Source organism: Poecilia mexicana, unplaced genomic scaffold (genome assembly GCF_051168715.1).
Source record: "Poecilia mexicana isolate PSO_F unplaced genomic scaffold, ASM5116871v1 scaffold_12, whole genome shotgun sequence".
NCBI lineage: Eukaryota > Metazoa > Chordata > Actinopteri > Cyprinodontiformes > Poeciliidae > Poecilia > Poecilia mexicana.
The window spans coordinates 8,305,804-8,321,963 of NW_028263381.1; the positions used below are offsets into that span (position 1 = coordinate 8,305,804).

The 16,160-nt window shown below is 43.3% G+C and overlaps 1 protein-coding gene across 1 annotated transcript in view; it reads right to left on the minus strand.

Moving 5' to 3' along the window:
- ntng2b (netrin g2b) overlaps positions 1–15,904 on the minus strand; it is an 82,727-nt gene extending 66,823 nt beyond the window's left edge. Inside the window, exons 1-3 of the mRNA XM_088011341.1 lie at positions 15,206–15,904; positions 13,296–14,083; positions 174–817 (exon numbers count right to left, since the gene is read on the minus strand). Of these exons, the coding sequence (XP_087867467.1) occupies positions 174–817; positions 13,296–13,529 (878 nt within the window). The 5' untranslated portion in view covers positions 13,530–14,083; positions 15,206–15,904. The remainder of the gene's footprint in view (positions 1–173; positions 818–13,295; positions 14,084–15,205) is intronic.
- Positions 15,905–16,160: the final 256 nt, after the last annotated feature.

The window sequence follows — 16,160 nt, forward strand, 5'->3', positions numbered from 1 at the left end:
GAAACGGCAAAATGACCGGCGACATCCCCACCTTCTTCCTCGCTTAATGTATTTCTTTTTAAATATCTAAAACATTTTTGCCGGTTTTTGATACATAATACGTCTGTGCTTGATGAAACGTGTAAATCTGTGACGGTAAAGGTGCAACAAGCAAGAAAACATTTACTCCTCACCTGGCAGGAACCTCAATGTTGGAGATTGCGTAGAAGTACTTGAGCAGGTTGTCTCTCTGGACGTAGGTGCCTCCGAGCGCAGGCCGTAGTAGCCTCATCCTCAGGTTGGTGAAGGTAAAGAAGTCCCTCAGTCCCTTCATACTTTCCATGCGGGTATACAGGTTGTCCATGTTCTGCAGACGGGGGCCTGCAAACAGAGCAAAGCGCTCCCTCACCTCGAACTTCACGTTCTTATCGTTCTTGGAGCCGACCCAGCGTGAGTACTGCTCAGTGCAAATGACCCGTGTCAGGTTTGTGGGTGAGAGGTCACGCACTCGTTTGGGCTGCATGTTGAAGGCGTCTTGGCAGTCGTCGGCGTAGAACTGGAAGGGTTGCCAGGAGCGCCCATGGTCCATGGACTTATCCAGGACCATGATTGTGGGACGGCCATATTCAAACGTGATCTGGATGTCGTCTGTGAGCTCCAGACTCTTGTTCCAAGACATGGTGATGTTGGCGAGTAGGGGCTCTGGATGTCGACCCCAGGTCACCGTCTGCCAGTAGGTGATGAGGCCGTTGCGTTCACGGTCCTGCATCAGCTGAGGAGGGTGAGCCAAGTCTGGGTTGGAGGCATCACACTCATCGCTGCACAAATATGGGTTCTCCTACAAAAGAGATGCAGACAAATCAGAAAGGTCAGTAAATAACCAGAACCTGCTGACTCTAATTTGATTAAGCTATTGACAAGAAGTGCAGTTTAGGATGTTTTCAGGAAGCAATGACTCATTATGCACTCAGCTGGTCACCCATATGACAAAAAAAAACAACTAAAATAAGTTTCAGTTGAAGTACAAAATGCTTTGGTATGTTTTAGGCACAACTCTCTCCTCCAAGCCCATGTTACCATGTAACTAGATTTATGAACTTGCTCCAACAGTGTCCAAAAATAGAATATAAACTAACCCATTTTTTCCACCAAAACAAAAACAAAAGTCTTAGTAAGGCAGACCCTGCCAAGACACTTGGGAGGTCTGAAAAGTAAACTTGCAAAACAACACAACACAAAGTGTGAAGGTCAGGGGGATCGTGCATCATCACCGTCTCTGCATGGGCAGCAGAGTGCTGCTGCACTTTAACTCTAGAGGATTGATCCTCCACTTCCACCGATGCCAAGACTTTGAAACTGCTGCCCTGCCACACAAGTAAAAGTCAACAGGATTATTCAAAGAGCCCCGCAAGCCTCTTTCCACCCGCTGCAAGAAATGTCTTTTACTCTGATTGGAGATCTTCTTGTGCGACCTGGAAAACAATTTCATCACCCACTTACTCATAATTGCATAGCCCAAAAAATGCATGGAGTCTGTTGCAATGCTAGGACGCTATTACGAAATGGTAATCTAACCACTGCGGTCGCAAATATAATCACCGAATGAATTATTTTCGAAAACAGCTCTGTCTTATTATTGAAGTGTGACACGTTGCACACTCGCGTAACAGGGGGTTGTGACTGAAAGACTCACAACGGCTCAGATTAGCTCCAGCGTTCACATAGCTGACTGTAATCTGCCAGTTTTCTGACAACCAGGAGTCAAAATATTTGCACAAAGAATTCCCAGAGATCTGCGCTCATATCTCTTGATGCTTAATTTGCTAAATTCAGCTCGGGTTCTGTTTGGTTTGTATTACATACAGACGGCTCGTTGTATGCCCCCAGGAAGCACTAATTACTTTGATAAGGGTTATTATTTTCTCCCCTATTTATTAAAGTCGTGTTGTCTGTTGAATGAGTCAGTTCGCATAGGAACTGAGTCATTCATATGAAATGAATGAGTATTGATATTAACATTTCTGAACTTTAAATTCTCTTAACTTAGAGCTTCTTACATCTAAATTTAAATGAATAAGTTTAGGTGTTTCTATGTTTCCACATGTTTTGTTTAGGTCCAGAATGGCCATTCTTAATTTTATTACATTGATCAATAACAGTAGTTTGCAAAGAAAATTTCCTTTCCCTCCTCTTTCTCCACTTTTTGTTGTCTAAAAATTATGATTGCATCTAATTCCAATGTATAAAAACGCCACAGCCCACCTTGAAAAAGCCGTTTTTATAAAGTAAGGATAACTAGGCTGGGGGAAAAGATGTCCAAATAAACATTTAAATAAACAATTAAATACACAGACTTAGCCACAGTATATCAAAACAAAAACACACAAAAAAAGTGACAAGCTGGAGAAAGTGACAAAATTATCCTGCAAATATTCAAATAAATATCAGCTTTGAGACAAGTGAAGACACAATGGCAGCTAGACAGCTGTGCAGTTAAGACTGAACTATTTTGTTTTTGATTTAGAGTTAAAAGAATCGTAGATTTATTATGACTCCCTAATTATGGAGTGATCTCTTAAGCTTGAGGAGGAAGTTCAGAAGGCTGTTCATGGCAGCTGCCAAGGAAAAGTGAGCTTCTTGCTTCCCTCCATACACCGAGACACAGGCTTTTACATTGTTTTTATAGAAATCACGTAAACTGATGGGAGCAGCCAGCTGACTGAATACGAACACAAAGAGTGCAATGTTTTGTAGCACATTCTACAATTTTAACAAAACAAATACCGGTGTTTTCAAGCCTTGGTTTTTGTTAATCACGATGATATTCAATGTGCGGCAAATGGAAACTAAAAACATAGATAATGTATGCCCTTGTTGCGGACATACCTTTAACACAATTTATGGGTTATTTTCCCCGGTATGTTGCCTGATGTTTGAAGGAAGTGCAATTTTATGAAACACGTAGAAATGTATTGTCTTGCAGCATAAGTAGTTCCATCCATTTTCTTTACACCCTTGTCCCTTGGTGGGGTCAGGAGGGCTGCTGGTGCCTCTCCAGCTAATATTCCAGGCGAGAGGCGGGGTCACCCTGGACAGGTCGCCAGTCTGTCGCAGGGCAACACAGAGACAAACAACCATGCATACCCACACTCACACCTAGGGGCAATTTGGAGAGGCCAATTAGCCTGACATGTTTTTGGACTGTGGGAGGAAACCGGAGTACCTGGAGAAAACCCACCCATGCACAGGGAGAACATGCAAACTCCATGCAGAAAGACCAGGGCTGGGAATCGAACCCAGAACCTTCTTGCTGCAAGGCAACAGCTCTACCAACTGCGCCACCTAGCATAAGTAGTTATGTTGCACATTTAAGACAACAAAGTGGAAAAAGCCAGTCAAATTTTTTTGGACTGTGTGAAAATATGCAACCTCAGCGTAGGAAAAAGCACCAACCACCACAAGTCCATGCTGTTGTTAATCACAGCATGGACCCCAAAAGTGGAAACTTTTGGGGTGATTTTTTTATTTTATTTTATTTTTTTGCAACTATTGTGAATTTCAACTTTTTTATTGCCTCCTTTCAGTTCCGCGCGGAGGATGAGCGGTCAATTTTCAAAAGATCTAGGTGGAGTATCACATGAAACAGCAGTTTCTTCTTTATGATGTAAGCTGTAACGTGAAAGCAATACGGCGTTATATTGATGTACCGTGCGAGCGTAGATCATGTGTCACCGCTTCTTTGCAGACGTTCACTTTTTCACATCCGGAGCCGGTGAGGGGCAGCGTCTGTTGGTGCTGCTCTGGCGGGAAAGTGAGCAGTCACTCAAAGCCACTCTTACGGAGTAATACCGCCAAAAAAAGGGGGGGGGGGGAGTTGGAATCCTGTGAGGCTAACGTTATAAATCATCTGATTTGTGGTGACAACGCAGAGCGGGAAAACTCTGAACAAAAGCAAACGCTGAGGTGGTGCTGAGGAAAGCTGGGCTCATAATGCATGTGAAGACACACAGCTGTGAAGCGACACTATCTACACGCCGCAAACTGCAGATGATACATCTCGCTTCACACCGAAGCCACGTCGCAGCATTGTTTACTACCCGATAACCCAATTACCCCCATTGCAGCGACTCCGATAGAGATCACTGTCAGCACAAACACACTTAGGATGATAATCTACCATGCACGTAAACAACTGCAAACAGACAAGGTAATTAGAGTCAGAAGAGGAGGGCTGCTGCGGATGTTGGGAGCGCGACTAGCTGCCCCGTCGGAGGTCCAGCTGCGCCTGTTAGCGCGCCTCCCGACCCCGCTCCAGACAATTGTTTACACGCTTGGAAGCGAAGATTAGAACGCTGTTGTTCTGGAGATGACCCTTGACCCCACAAATCCTATTGAAATTGACCGCCCTGCCATCCTGTCCCAGATACACAGCGAACTCCTTCCAGGTTAGCGCTCGCGCTCTCACAGAGGAATCCGCCGCACGGGAGCGAAGCCGCGCGAGCAGCGATACAAATAAGAGTTCGCGCAATCTTTCTTACACTTTGTGTTGGAGCCCATGTGTCAACCAGCGGCTCGTCAGTTTGCTCTGACCTTACAGAGCCCGTCGGGATTAGCTACAGTAGAGGTGATATGCACTGTACAATAATAGAGGCGGGAAGATTTTCATCCCCCACAAGAGCTTTACGCGAGGTTATGTCTAAGCCCTTTTGTGCACCTTGTCCTCCTTATCCCCCTCTGCCGCCTGCCGCTGCTTTGTCCCTGCTCCTGCGCCAGTATAGTCACAAACTCCCGCAAACACGCTCTGTCTCTGTGTGATCCAGGCCTAATGCTGCAGCAGGTGGCCCATGTCGCTAAGCCCCTCCAGCAATTATCCTCACTGGGCTCTTGCTTCCACCACAACAGCTGCCATTATGCCCCAGTGACGAGTGGATTCCTTGTTTTGACTTGAGGGACGACAATGAGAACCAAGACAATAAGGAATAGTGTTCGAAACCCCTCCAAATTTTTTCACTCTTGTCACAATGCAAACAGAAAATGTCAATGTCAGTACAGCTGTGAAGTGAAAAGCAAATAGTTTTGAAAGTATTTAAACTGACTTTTTGAATAAGTGAATCACCTTTCTTCTTTTTTTTTTTTTGGCAGTCACCTTTCACAACAATTAAAATTTTTCATTTTTGTCCATGCACAGTTGAATGTCCTTCTTTATCCAAATCATTCCATTGTAGCTCTGCCTCTATGTTCATCAAGGACATCAAAGTTGCCCTGACTCACCCAACTTTTAAATCGTTTTGAAAGACACACCTTTCCAGCACAGATTTTAACCCAAGTTGAGCTGGGCTCCTGCGATATTCATGTTATTGTAAAGTCAAATACCATCACCAGTTCTGTAGCATAAGGACGGTGTAACATCGTTGGTGTAATGTCCACAATATTTGTTTTCTACCACACGGCGTCCTGGTGAGTGTGAAAAAACACAATGCTCTCCTGCTTCCTAAATATCACCTTACAAGAGGAACGTTGTCACTATGACATATTGCTCTTAATTACTTTTTAAAAAATGTAAAACAGAATTTTTTTTTTCCCCCCAGGCAAAACACTCTGACAATATGTATTTATATGTTCTTTACCTGCTTCTCATTTCCCTTCCTGTTCATCTCTGCCGCTGTGCTCTCCTGCTCTCTCTTCTCCTTCCACTTTCAGAAGTTTCTATCTTATATTGGTGGCGAGGGGAATAAAGGCAGGCACACACACAACACAATTTATTATGTTTTGAGGAAACATCAAACAGAACGACCTTCCCATTAAAAAGGCCACAGAAGGGATGAGAAAGGGATATTGCTTTTCACTTATGACATCTTTCCGTCACGCTGGAAGTTCTCTTTCGAGGAGAGTGATGGCGGTTTCTCTCCGTCTGAGTATTGCCTGACAAATCTGCACATGCATAGAGGGGAATACAAACATTTGGGTATCCCTAATAAAAAAAACAGTCCCTTCAAGTAACTTAAGTGTGTGACTGCACATGTTCTTTATCTTTTAAGGACTGAAATGAAACAAATGTGAAGTTTAGGAAAGTGGCTGGTAAGCAGAAGTGGGCAATTTTGGTTTTTGGTCTTAGAGATTCTCCAACACCTACTAATTTATGTTTTTCAAATAGATGTACATGTAATTCAAGAAGACTGGGATCGCCTCTGCTTCAGAGCTTCACAGTAACTCATAACTTGTTCAGACAATCATAAATAAAATAAATAAAATTTCCTCTAAGCAGCTGCAAACCCTGAGTTGCATGTCTGTGTTGGATTTCTTTCTTCTTTTTTTTTCTTTTTTTTATTCCATTCAATATTTTGTCCTACGATTGCTTAAAGAGCAACAATTCTCTCAAAAAATAAAATTTGATTTGAATTCAGGAAGAGAAAATAAGAAAAAAAAGGAGTCGCAGATGGCTGAGGTGAAAAGTTCTGCACAAGTGTGAAGGAGGAACAGATTAATAAGACGCATCTTCAGCGGTTCATCGCAGTTTAGTCAGAACCAAAGCAATAAATACTCAAAGACATAATTTAGTAGGTTTAAAAAAAAGAAGTAACAAAGTGTTCTCCGTTTTCATTTGCAGCTATAAGCATTTACTATCCCTATCAAAGTTTAATTCGTTTTATGCCTTTTCACAAATGAAGACCTCACAGACTTCCGTGAAATAGCTGCGATTTCTGAGCTGGACAAAGCTTCCAGAGTTTCGAGGAACTGGCAACAGTTCTGGTGAAAATCGCTCAAATAAAAACTAAAATGCCAAGGGGGAAAAGTAATCATAGTGCTGCAAATAGGTGCTAAATCCTTTGACGGTAAGACTTAACCAGGCAGAGTGCTCAAAGGTATATGCTTCCAGTTTCCTGTTCTATTTCATCTATAAAATAAGTACTTTAGCATAAAAATGAAATAAACACTTTATCTCTAACTCCATTTTAACAACACAGTCACCTTTGACTTATTTAGCTATATTTAAAAGAAACCATTTTAACTCGATTTATCCAAACTCTTGCATGCTGCTGCTGGTATATTTATGAATAAAACACCATATAATGTCCTAGGATTTATCTATTTTTTTTTTTTTTATGTTTTTTGCTTTAATTACCTGAAACGCTGTTTATTGGTTTCTTGTGAAATGCCTTCCCCAGCACCAAACAGCTCTCGGCGCGTGTAAATGTATCTTAGGTGTGCGTTTGCGTGGGCAGGTGTTGTTTATGTCTGCGTGTGTGTGTGTGCGTGTGTGTGTGTGTGCGTGCGTGTGTGTGCAAGGAAAAAAAGAAGAAGAAGAAAAAAAGAAATGTTTACTGTAGGCATGTGTGACTGGAGGAGGAGGGAGAGGAGAGAAGGACAGAGCAGAGACATCATGCTGCTCCAAAGCAGCAGCAGCTGAGCTCATCTTGCTAAAGTCCCCACAGTTGGACCTAGACATGTTATTTAAAAAAAAAACTTAACTTAGACTACAGCAGATGCACTTCACTGGGAGAACCACATTTTCAGCACAGTTGCTGTTTTCTCAGTAAGCACTTAAGAGCTGAATTCGGGGAAAAGCTGCTATATTTTATTGATGTTTTTCAATCTAAAGCCAACCACAAAGCAAGAGCAAGAAAAGGGGATTTTAGGGCTTCAAATCAACTGAGATATGGATTGTGTAACAGAATATTAAGTTATTTCTTTATTGTTCGATTTTGGAAGTGCAACAAACTTAAAGTATAACAGGTTTTTATTAGGAGACACTGTTCCTCTTGGTAAAGCACAGCAGCTATACAGGATGTCACTGAACTGACACCAGGTTTAATTAAAGTACCTCATACAGCCTCAAGTTTGTCATTGCTTCACCTAGAGAGTTGCACCTCATTTCTTTGCTACTTTGAACCTCTGACATTTCCACCCCCCCCCCTCCCCCCCGACTGGCGTTCCTAATCTTTACACTTTAATAATAATTTTGAGTCCTGTAATCATATAATCATATCTTTTTAGGGCAGGTTGAGGACTCTCGTGTTGCCACCCTTTGTGGACCTGTGATGCATCTCTAGAAGTTTAAGACTAGTTTTTGTTTTTATTTTAATATAGCTTTCAGATACTTTCATTTTTTCTTATTATGAAGTATAAAACATATGTTTTATGACATAAAACATACCAATAAGCAAATCTTTCAGCATTTAAAAGCTTTAAATCCAAATGAAGATGTAAAATGTTATGTATAAGCCATATCATGCAATATATAAAAAAATAAATGTAAAAAGAAGGTAATTTGGCTAAAAATAATTAGAGTTTGGAAAACTCCAACTATTCACTTAACAGTCACTTGTTATCCAGGAAACATTTCTTTCTTTAGTAAAGCAGTTTCTAAATTATTCAAACACACTTATTACATGACTGTTTTAAAATAATTGAGCTGAAGTTCTTTAGTGAACACAGAAAGACAAAAAAAGTTCTCAATTATCAGAATTAATCTTAAATACTCTCCTGTTGAGCTTAAAAGTCTAAACCTAGTTCTGAAGTTCCTGATATGGAGCCATGCAAACTAAAACCAAACATAAAACAAAACAAGGACGTTTCTGAGAAATATGTATATTCAAATGCTTTCATAAAGCTAAAGGCATCTCGTTTTCCTTTGTTTAATGTTCTTTTTAAACCACCTAATGCAAAAACTTTTGGAATAAAAGAAATCTCAAGTAGAACAAAGAATGAGAGCCTTCAGAGGCTTTTTAACACTTCAAATCAAAAAGTTGCAACAAAGGTTTTTTTGGGGGGAGGGGCTGGGGGGTTTCCAAGCAATTATTTTTAAAAGAAATCTTGCATTTATTTGCTAAGTATCTACAGCTATGAAGACATCTGGAGCAGAAATATGTCAGCCTGCTCAAAAAAAAAAAAAGCTTTGCGTTGACAGTCTGCGTCACCAAATCCCTCACACTTGTAATCATGCTCAGATTGTTTCGTAGCTCCTACATATGTTTCCTCCTCTTCAAACAGGTATCTGTCCAGAGATCCTGGTTGGTTGATAAGGTGGTTTACTAAGTCCACCTCAGGCTGTTTAAGCGCCTGCAGCCAATCCCTCTTAGAACCACCTCAGTGAAGGATAAATCTCACTTAAAACTATCCTCCCGTTCTGCCAACACATCTAAACGCTCTCGGATCACTTTCAACTGTGTCCTAATGGGAAAGCGAGCCACACCATTACATCACTGCACCCTCCCCCATGTCCGTTGTTTGTACGTTCGCTCTCGCTGCCTGCTCTCCTCGACTATCTGTTCCCTTCGCCAATTACTGTATGCCTTGCAGCGTGAGACCAGCTCCTGCTGCACCCGAGTTCACCCCCAGCCGAGTTTTATCAGGACACCTGCCACCTGGACCATCGTTTACACCAAGGAGGTTCATCGAGATTTGGCCCTCTGCTGGATTTAGATGCCCCCTCCCCAGCCCTTCCTCTCGTGTGGCCTTGATGGTCCACTGCTGGGCAGGGCAGGCCATCCGGGTCTGGCAAGGCTACACCAGGCAGTGAGCCTGAATTATGGCCACAGGCCCAGTCTGAGATGCACTGATCCACACTACCAGCTGCCATCTTTCTCCCCTTCCTGCATGCTCCCCTTCCGCTGCTGCGCGGCTCCTCTCTCCTCTCATGTCTATTTTTAGAGCTGGCTGATTTCTAGCTTCTAAAATGGGCAAATGTGTTGTGGAACAGCAAGGTGTACATGTGTATATGTGTGTGTGTGCTTTTTTTGTTGTTGTTTTTGTGTCTTCCTTAGACATGCTAACACACACTCTCAGCCAACTCGTCCACATGTTTCTCAAACCCCGACCGGTCCCTGTTAACGCCACATTCCGACACACATGCACATTCCCATTAGCATTCGACTGCTCTCTGTTCTCCACCCAAGGGAGATGGCTGATTGAAGGTTTGGTTTCAAACACCCCCACCCACCCCCTCCAAAAAAGAAAACACAGCAACAAACAAAAGCCAAACCCTTCTAAATGCAGCATTTTTGAGACAGGCGCTGTGAGTGCCTCTGCGGGACAGTAGAAGGGTTTCGTCTTTATGCTTCAGCTTTGATCTGGCCCACCTCTTTCTCATCATTAGCTGCCTATCTGCAGCATTCTTGCCTTGCATATCTTTGCTCCATCACTCCCTACAAGCCCTATAGTAGATTATACAATGAAACTACACACACACACACACAGAAAAAAAAAACTACTGAAGCTCCTCATGCAGCACTGGTGACAGTAGCATCTTTTTCAAAGTGCTGGAAGCGTGTCACGCTGAAAGAAGCCAACATGATGCTGGCCGCGTTGGCTGTGCAGACACGATACCGCATTCCCAAGAAACGAGTTAGATGAATGGAGTAGGGGGAAAAAAATAGATCCCTATAGAGAAGGAAGAAGCAAAACTTACTGTAAAGCAATGGAAACCACTATGCTTTAAAAAAAAAAGTGAATTCTCCCAGAGTGTGTAGTAACACTCGTTCTGTAGGGTGAGAGACGGAGGGGAAAAAGTACTTTGCATCTTCCGCAGCTTATCTCAAGTCTTTTTATAGATGAACGACTCGGCACGTTGAGATATGAAGACTTTATATATATATATATATATATATATATATATATATATATATATATATATATAAATATATACATTCCCAAGTGAGAAGAATTTTACTCTTGATTTGTGGCATTGCTGAATGAGTGACTGAAAACGTAAACCAATTAGATATGATACTGACTTTTCTGTGTAGCTGCTAAAACTATGCATGGCAAAAAGGAGGGGAAAAAAGACGCTTCTCTAAAGCAAATGCCACAGTTTTGAAGTTCTTCTACGAAACAGCAAAGTAAAAATGTAATTTTTTTGTTTTAATTTAACCCTTGTGCGTGCGAGGACTGAGGTAAACGTAGAGGACTATGGAAAATGATACAAGCTTTAGGTGTGTGGGGTCGGTTGGATCCCATTTCGACATACAAGGGTTAAAACAGGAAGTGAATAGTTATTGTAAGCATATTCTGTTAAATGGACTAAACAGAACCTCTCACAATGACAGAAAATAATACCATTCTCCTTTTCTGCTCCTTGTTGAGTGGCACAAATATCACAAGGGTGGGAATGTTGTCTCTATTACTAGTGTAAAAGTGTAGAACTCTTGCTCAGCAAGCTGACCAGCAGTGTGCAGTAACATAGCCAGAGAACTGCACGATGGAGCATGTTTTAGTTCAAGCACTAAAATCATAATTTGATGAAATTCTAATACACAATGCTATCAGTGCTTCCAAAGGTTGCAAAAAAAAGAAAAAACCGAACATACTAAGTGTTACATTTATTATAATATAATGTAGAGTTTGGTGTAAATGTTAATTTTTTACAGAACACAAAAGGAGAATAAACACTCTGCCATAGTTTTAAAATGATTGTCCCTGTTTGCCACGTTCAGAAATATTCCACATTTGAATTCATTCATTCTTTTCTGTGACCAAATTAAAAGTCTAGTAGTCTTCTTTCAACCAGCAGTGCCTAGCAACAGGTGGGGGAAGGGGGCTTGCTGCATTATTCTGTGCCCTGCACAGGTGACAGTGACGCTGGTCACTCCGACACTTTTCAGTGGCACTGAAATGAAATGTCTACAATCAGTAGCAATAGCGTGATAGGAAAAGTTAGGAGTTTTAAAGCTTTTCGAATATTCAGCATGTCGTTATTGATAATCGTCCACGCCTAGTGCATATTAATAAATGATCGCCAATGCCAATTTGGTGTCTCTAATGGAAGCAGTCAGGGAACGAACACTTGTCACGCTGCAGAAGACTTGAGGCAAAAGAAGCCTCACATGCTCAGTGGACGGTTATACGCTTCAGAAAAAAATAGCCTCTCTGAGAAAAGTAGTCAGTGCATTTTGGAATATTAAGCTGACGTCTCTCATTTCTCACGTAAACGTTACTCTCTAAAACCCCCCTAATCAGAGCAGTCTGGGACCCGTTTCAATCCCCACAACCACAAATGACCTTACGGGAACCAGAACTTTCCGCCGTACAGCTCTCATCCCATCCCACAAGAAAGTGCTGACTAAGCCCAGACTCCTTCCTGTCCCGCCCTCCATCACCCTTCTTTCTTTCTGTCTCATCAGCTGTGCAGCACACTCAGGATCCTTGGGATTGAAGCGTCGCCAGCCAACCCCTTGTAAGGAAGCCCATTAAGGACTGCATCAATATTTCATCATCGCTCACTCAGAAACATAGTTATGGAAGTTTCCAGGCCTGGGCCATTAGGGGGCAGACGTCAATACGTTATGGCAGCAGGCATCACTTCACCTCTTGCCTCACTCAGGTCCATCTAATCTCTTCAGCGGAGAGGTTTCACTCAAAAACAACGGCGGCTTCCGCTGCTAAAACAAGTCATTAACCGTTAGGTATCCGAGGTACCGCGTTATCCTGTTTAAACCACTTCACATGTTAATTATCAGCCTGTGCCAGAAGGAGGTGCAAATTCTCCCAAAGTAGCAAATATCTTCTAACTTAGAAAAAAAAAAAAAAAAGAAATAGATGGTTAACAGAATTGCATTATTATATAACATGATATAGACAGTCCTACACACCGGTTCTAACACTGTTTGTGAGATTTTGAGTCACGGCCGTGGAGACAAGTCTGGCGCCTTCTGCGGCGGTCATCGCCAGTGAGTGGACGTTCAGTGACAGCGGGTCGATTGTTGAGGAAAAAAAAAAAAAAAATCTCGTCTCTCACACACAATGAGTCAAGACGTGAGTCAAAGCTCAGATAGAAAACTTCTCATTGAGCACCGAAAGGAAGAGAAACCTAATTGCAGCCTTATGATTGAGATTTTATTACCTTTATTTCAAACTATTATACCTTCATTAGCCAGGACTGGCCTGCAGGCTTTAGCAGACATTTTAACGAGTTTTCTTTTTTTTCCCCCCTCAGCTCATCCTGTAGTGTCCTTGGAAGTGAAAGGTCCTGATGTCTGCATTTGATCCGGAAGACTTTGGGGCTCTTTCTATGAGTCTAAATGTGAGTTTGACTCTAGCTCATAAAGTTCATGTTAGGTTGCAAAAACGTCAATGTCTTTTCAAGGTCAAACGCTTAAGTGTCAGTCTTGCTCTGACTTCTTGCTTTTCATCCTTTGTGTCACCCTCAAGCTTCACATTGTCTCAATCCTGTCTGGCACAACCTTGAATAAAAGTTTCCCAGCTCTAAAACGTCACAGTCTGTCACTAACCACAAAGTTTGGCACGTCTGAGGGCACTCTTTACTTATTGATACACTGAGGAAACAAATGATAAAATCACAGGTGCACGACTCAACCTACCAGAGTGCAGAACCTCTCGGGTGGATTTCCACACGTGATTCCAGGAGGATCCACCTTGATCCGCATGTAGTCCTTCATGGACGCGGGACTGGGCTGGCATGCGTAATGTTCCCACACCGAGCCCTCGTCCGTGCTCACCAGGGACTTGCACATGTTGTACTGGCCGACGGCGGAGGCCAAACAGTGCAGCAGCAGCAGCAGCAGCGCCAGCAACAACGCAGCCCGGAGGAGCATGGCAGGCCTGGGGAGTGGCGTATGGAGCAGGGTCCGGCACAGGGTGAGGGGGCCACACGGCTCAGAGGAGAGGTAAAGCGCATGGAGGGGTGATCACTGGGAGAACTTGAGCATCCTTGGCCACCTTGCGACTTTATATTTTTAAAAAAGGACTCGCCTCTTTTAGCTTTTGATTGGAATCCCTCAGGTGAAAGGAGACAGGTGGGATATGCAGCTTTCACTCAGCGTCGCCTGACAAACACTGACGTCCCCCCGGGGGAGAAACGAGAGAGAGAGACAGAGGTGAAGAAGTTTGTTGCTCGGGACGGCTGGTTTCCACGGGAACGGATGGGCGGATGCCGCTACAGAGAGGACTCTCGGTGTGCACTTTTACCATAATGTTGTAGGGAGTTGGGTGGGAGATGCTCACGGGAATCCATGTTTCAGAGAGCGGGGTCCTGCAGCGGAACAGCGGCGCCGGAAGGGGAAGGCGTAAAAACAGCAGCGCCTGTGTCTCCGGCTAGATCCATTGAAGGGGCTCAGACCGCCTGGGCTCCTCTTGTAGATCTGGAGCGCTGTGGGTACATTAGGAGGAAAAGTTAATTTAAAAAAACAACATAGAATTACATTATTTATTCCCGACATTGCTTGTTTTGCAGCCTGGAAACGTTTTTATGAACGAAATTCATCATAGCCACATAACTACTTGCCACACTACTTCTTTGTTTCCACTGAGAGTGTAAAATTGAAGTTGTCCTCTCTAACCTGCGGTGCATTGCGTTTCAAAAATATTGGCCAAGTAAAACCCGCCAAAAAGCGCCTGTCTGTGTTCCTTAATCTTGTGCGTAAAAACACGTGCTGCTGCCCGGTGCGTGTAATTCCTCTTGTGCTGCAGAGTGGGCTACAGATGTTGCAACCACGATTACACTGTAAAAAAGTACCAGTCAACATCTATTTGGGTCATCCTTTTATTATTATTATTATTATTATTATTATTATTATTATTATTATTGTCATCATTATTATTATTTGACTGGAGCTTGTGCAAAATGCGGAGTTGGGAGAATATCTTTTGCGGCTCCGTGGGAGGGGGGTAAAGGTGGGGGAAAGTTAAGTTTTCTTTAGGTTCATCGGGTGCATTAGAGAACCCCTCTTAGCTATTCTTATTTCACAACTTTAAGCGGAAACTCCAAAAGTTGTACAGCCTCATTAATAACTTAATCCAACTCTATTATTATTTTTTTCTTTTTTCCCCCGCAAGCATTGATAAATGAGACACAGATTGCGCTTCTAATCTGTGTCATTTTCAGGGATTGTAATCCGAACCCTCACCCGCCTTGTGACAGAAGTCCGGTCCACGCACAGCACGTCCCGACCCATGCAGACTTTGTTCACTTGACAAGTAGCCCAGGCGGTTTTCCCCCGGCACCGATTATTCAGGGGTGTGTCAGTTTCCACAGTTATGAACCCGACAGTGCAGCACCGCTCACACACACACACACCACACACAAACTGTTTCTTGACTCGCCTGCCTTTTCTTTCTAACTGATTCAAATTAAAGCTCAAAGAGGCCGTCTGTCCAGTCCCGACAGAAAAATAAAAAATAAAAACCGTAAGTGCTCCGTTTCGCGTGCACATACCGTCCAGCAAGATAAACGCACCGTGTGGCGAAATGCTTGATCAGATAGAGCACTTACTTCTTACACGCGTCTCTCTGAGGCCAGTCAGCACTATAAATCCGCTCCGATCATCCACTGTACTCGCTCCCCGCCGCCGTCTCCTCACTGTACTCCCGATATCAATCTGCCCTGCGCGCTGTTTGTTGCTTTTTCTAAAAAATATATATATTATTATTCTTATTTGCAGTCCGCCGGATACTTTTTTTTTTCTTTAATCTTTCTTTTATCCCAGCGTAGATGGCTGCGCACTGATGGCTCAGCGGTGTCCTAGATCTGGGATCGGCCGGGAAAAGAGGAATGAATTCCACCGTCAGGGAGTATCAAAAGTATAAAATATTGAGTTTGAAGAAAGGCTTGAGCCCGCCCCGATCAGCTCCCCCCCCCTCTCCTCCTCCTTTCCTCCTCCTCCTCCTCTTCCCACTTTACAAGCTTCGGGTTTACCCGGGATGCTCAAGGGCAGAAAGAGAGGGAGGGGAGGGGGGTGGAAAGGGCTTTATGGAAAATATCACCCTCCCTCCTCCTTTTCCTCCCTCTGTCTCTCTCTCTCTCTCTCTCTTCCTCTCTCTCTGTTTCCTATCTCCCTCCCCCTCTCTCCCTCTCCCTCCCTCTGTGTTAATGCCGAGGCTAAATCCTTTTACCATCACTTTCAATCACTATCTCAGCGTCTATCTGCTCCAGTCCAGCTGCCTGAACCGGGGCGGTGCAACTTCGCGAGTCCGCCGCTGTTCTCAGCTGTCCTTACCCCCCCCCCCCCCCCCCATCAGGTCCGGTCAGCACCCGGCTCGGTGTGAAGGACCGAGAGGGAAGACGGAGGTGTATCCAAGATTACGACTGTAGTTAGTTTAAAACTATAGTTCCGGGGGGTGAAAAATAAGGATGATATGGATTTAAAACGAAGAGTTCACAGTTGAATTCAATTACTTTATCACGCTGTACAAGAAATGACCACAAAATATGGTCTATATAGTTTAAA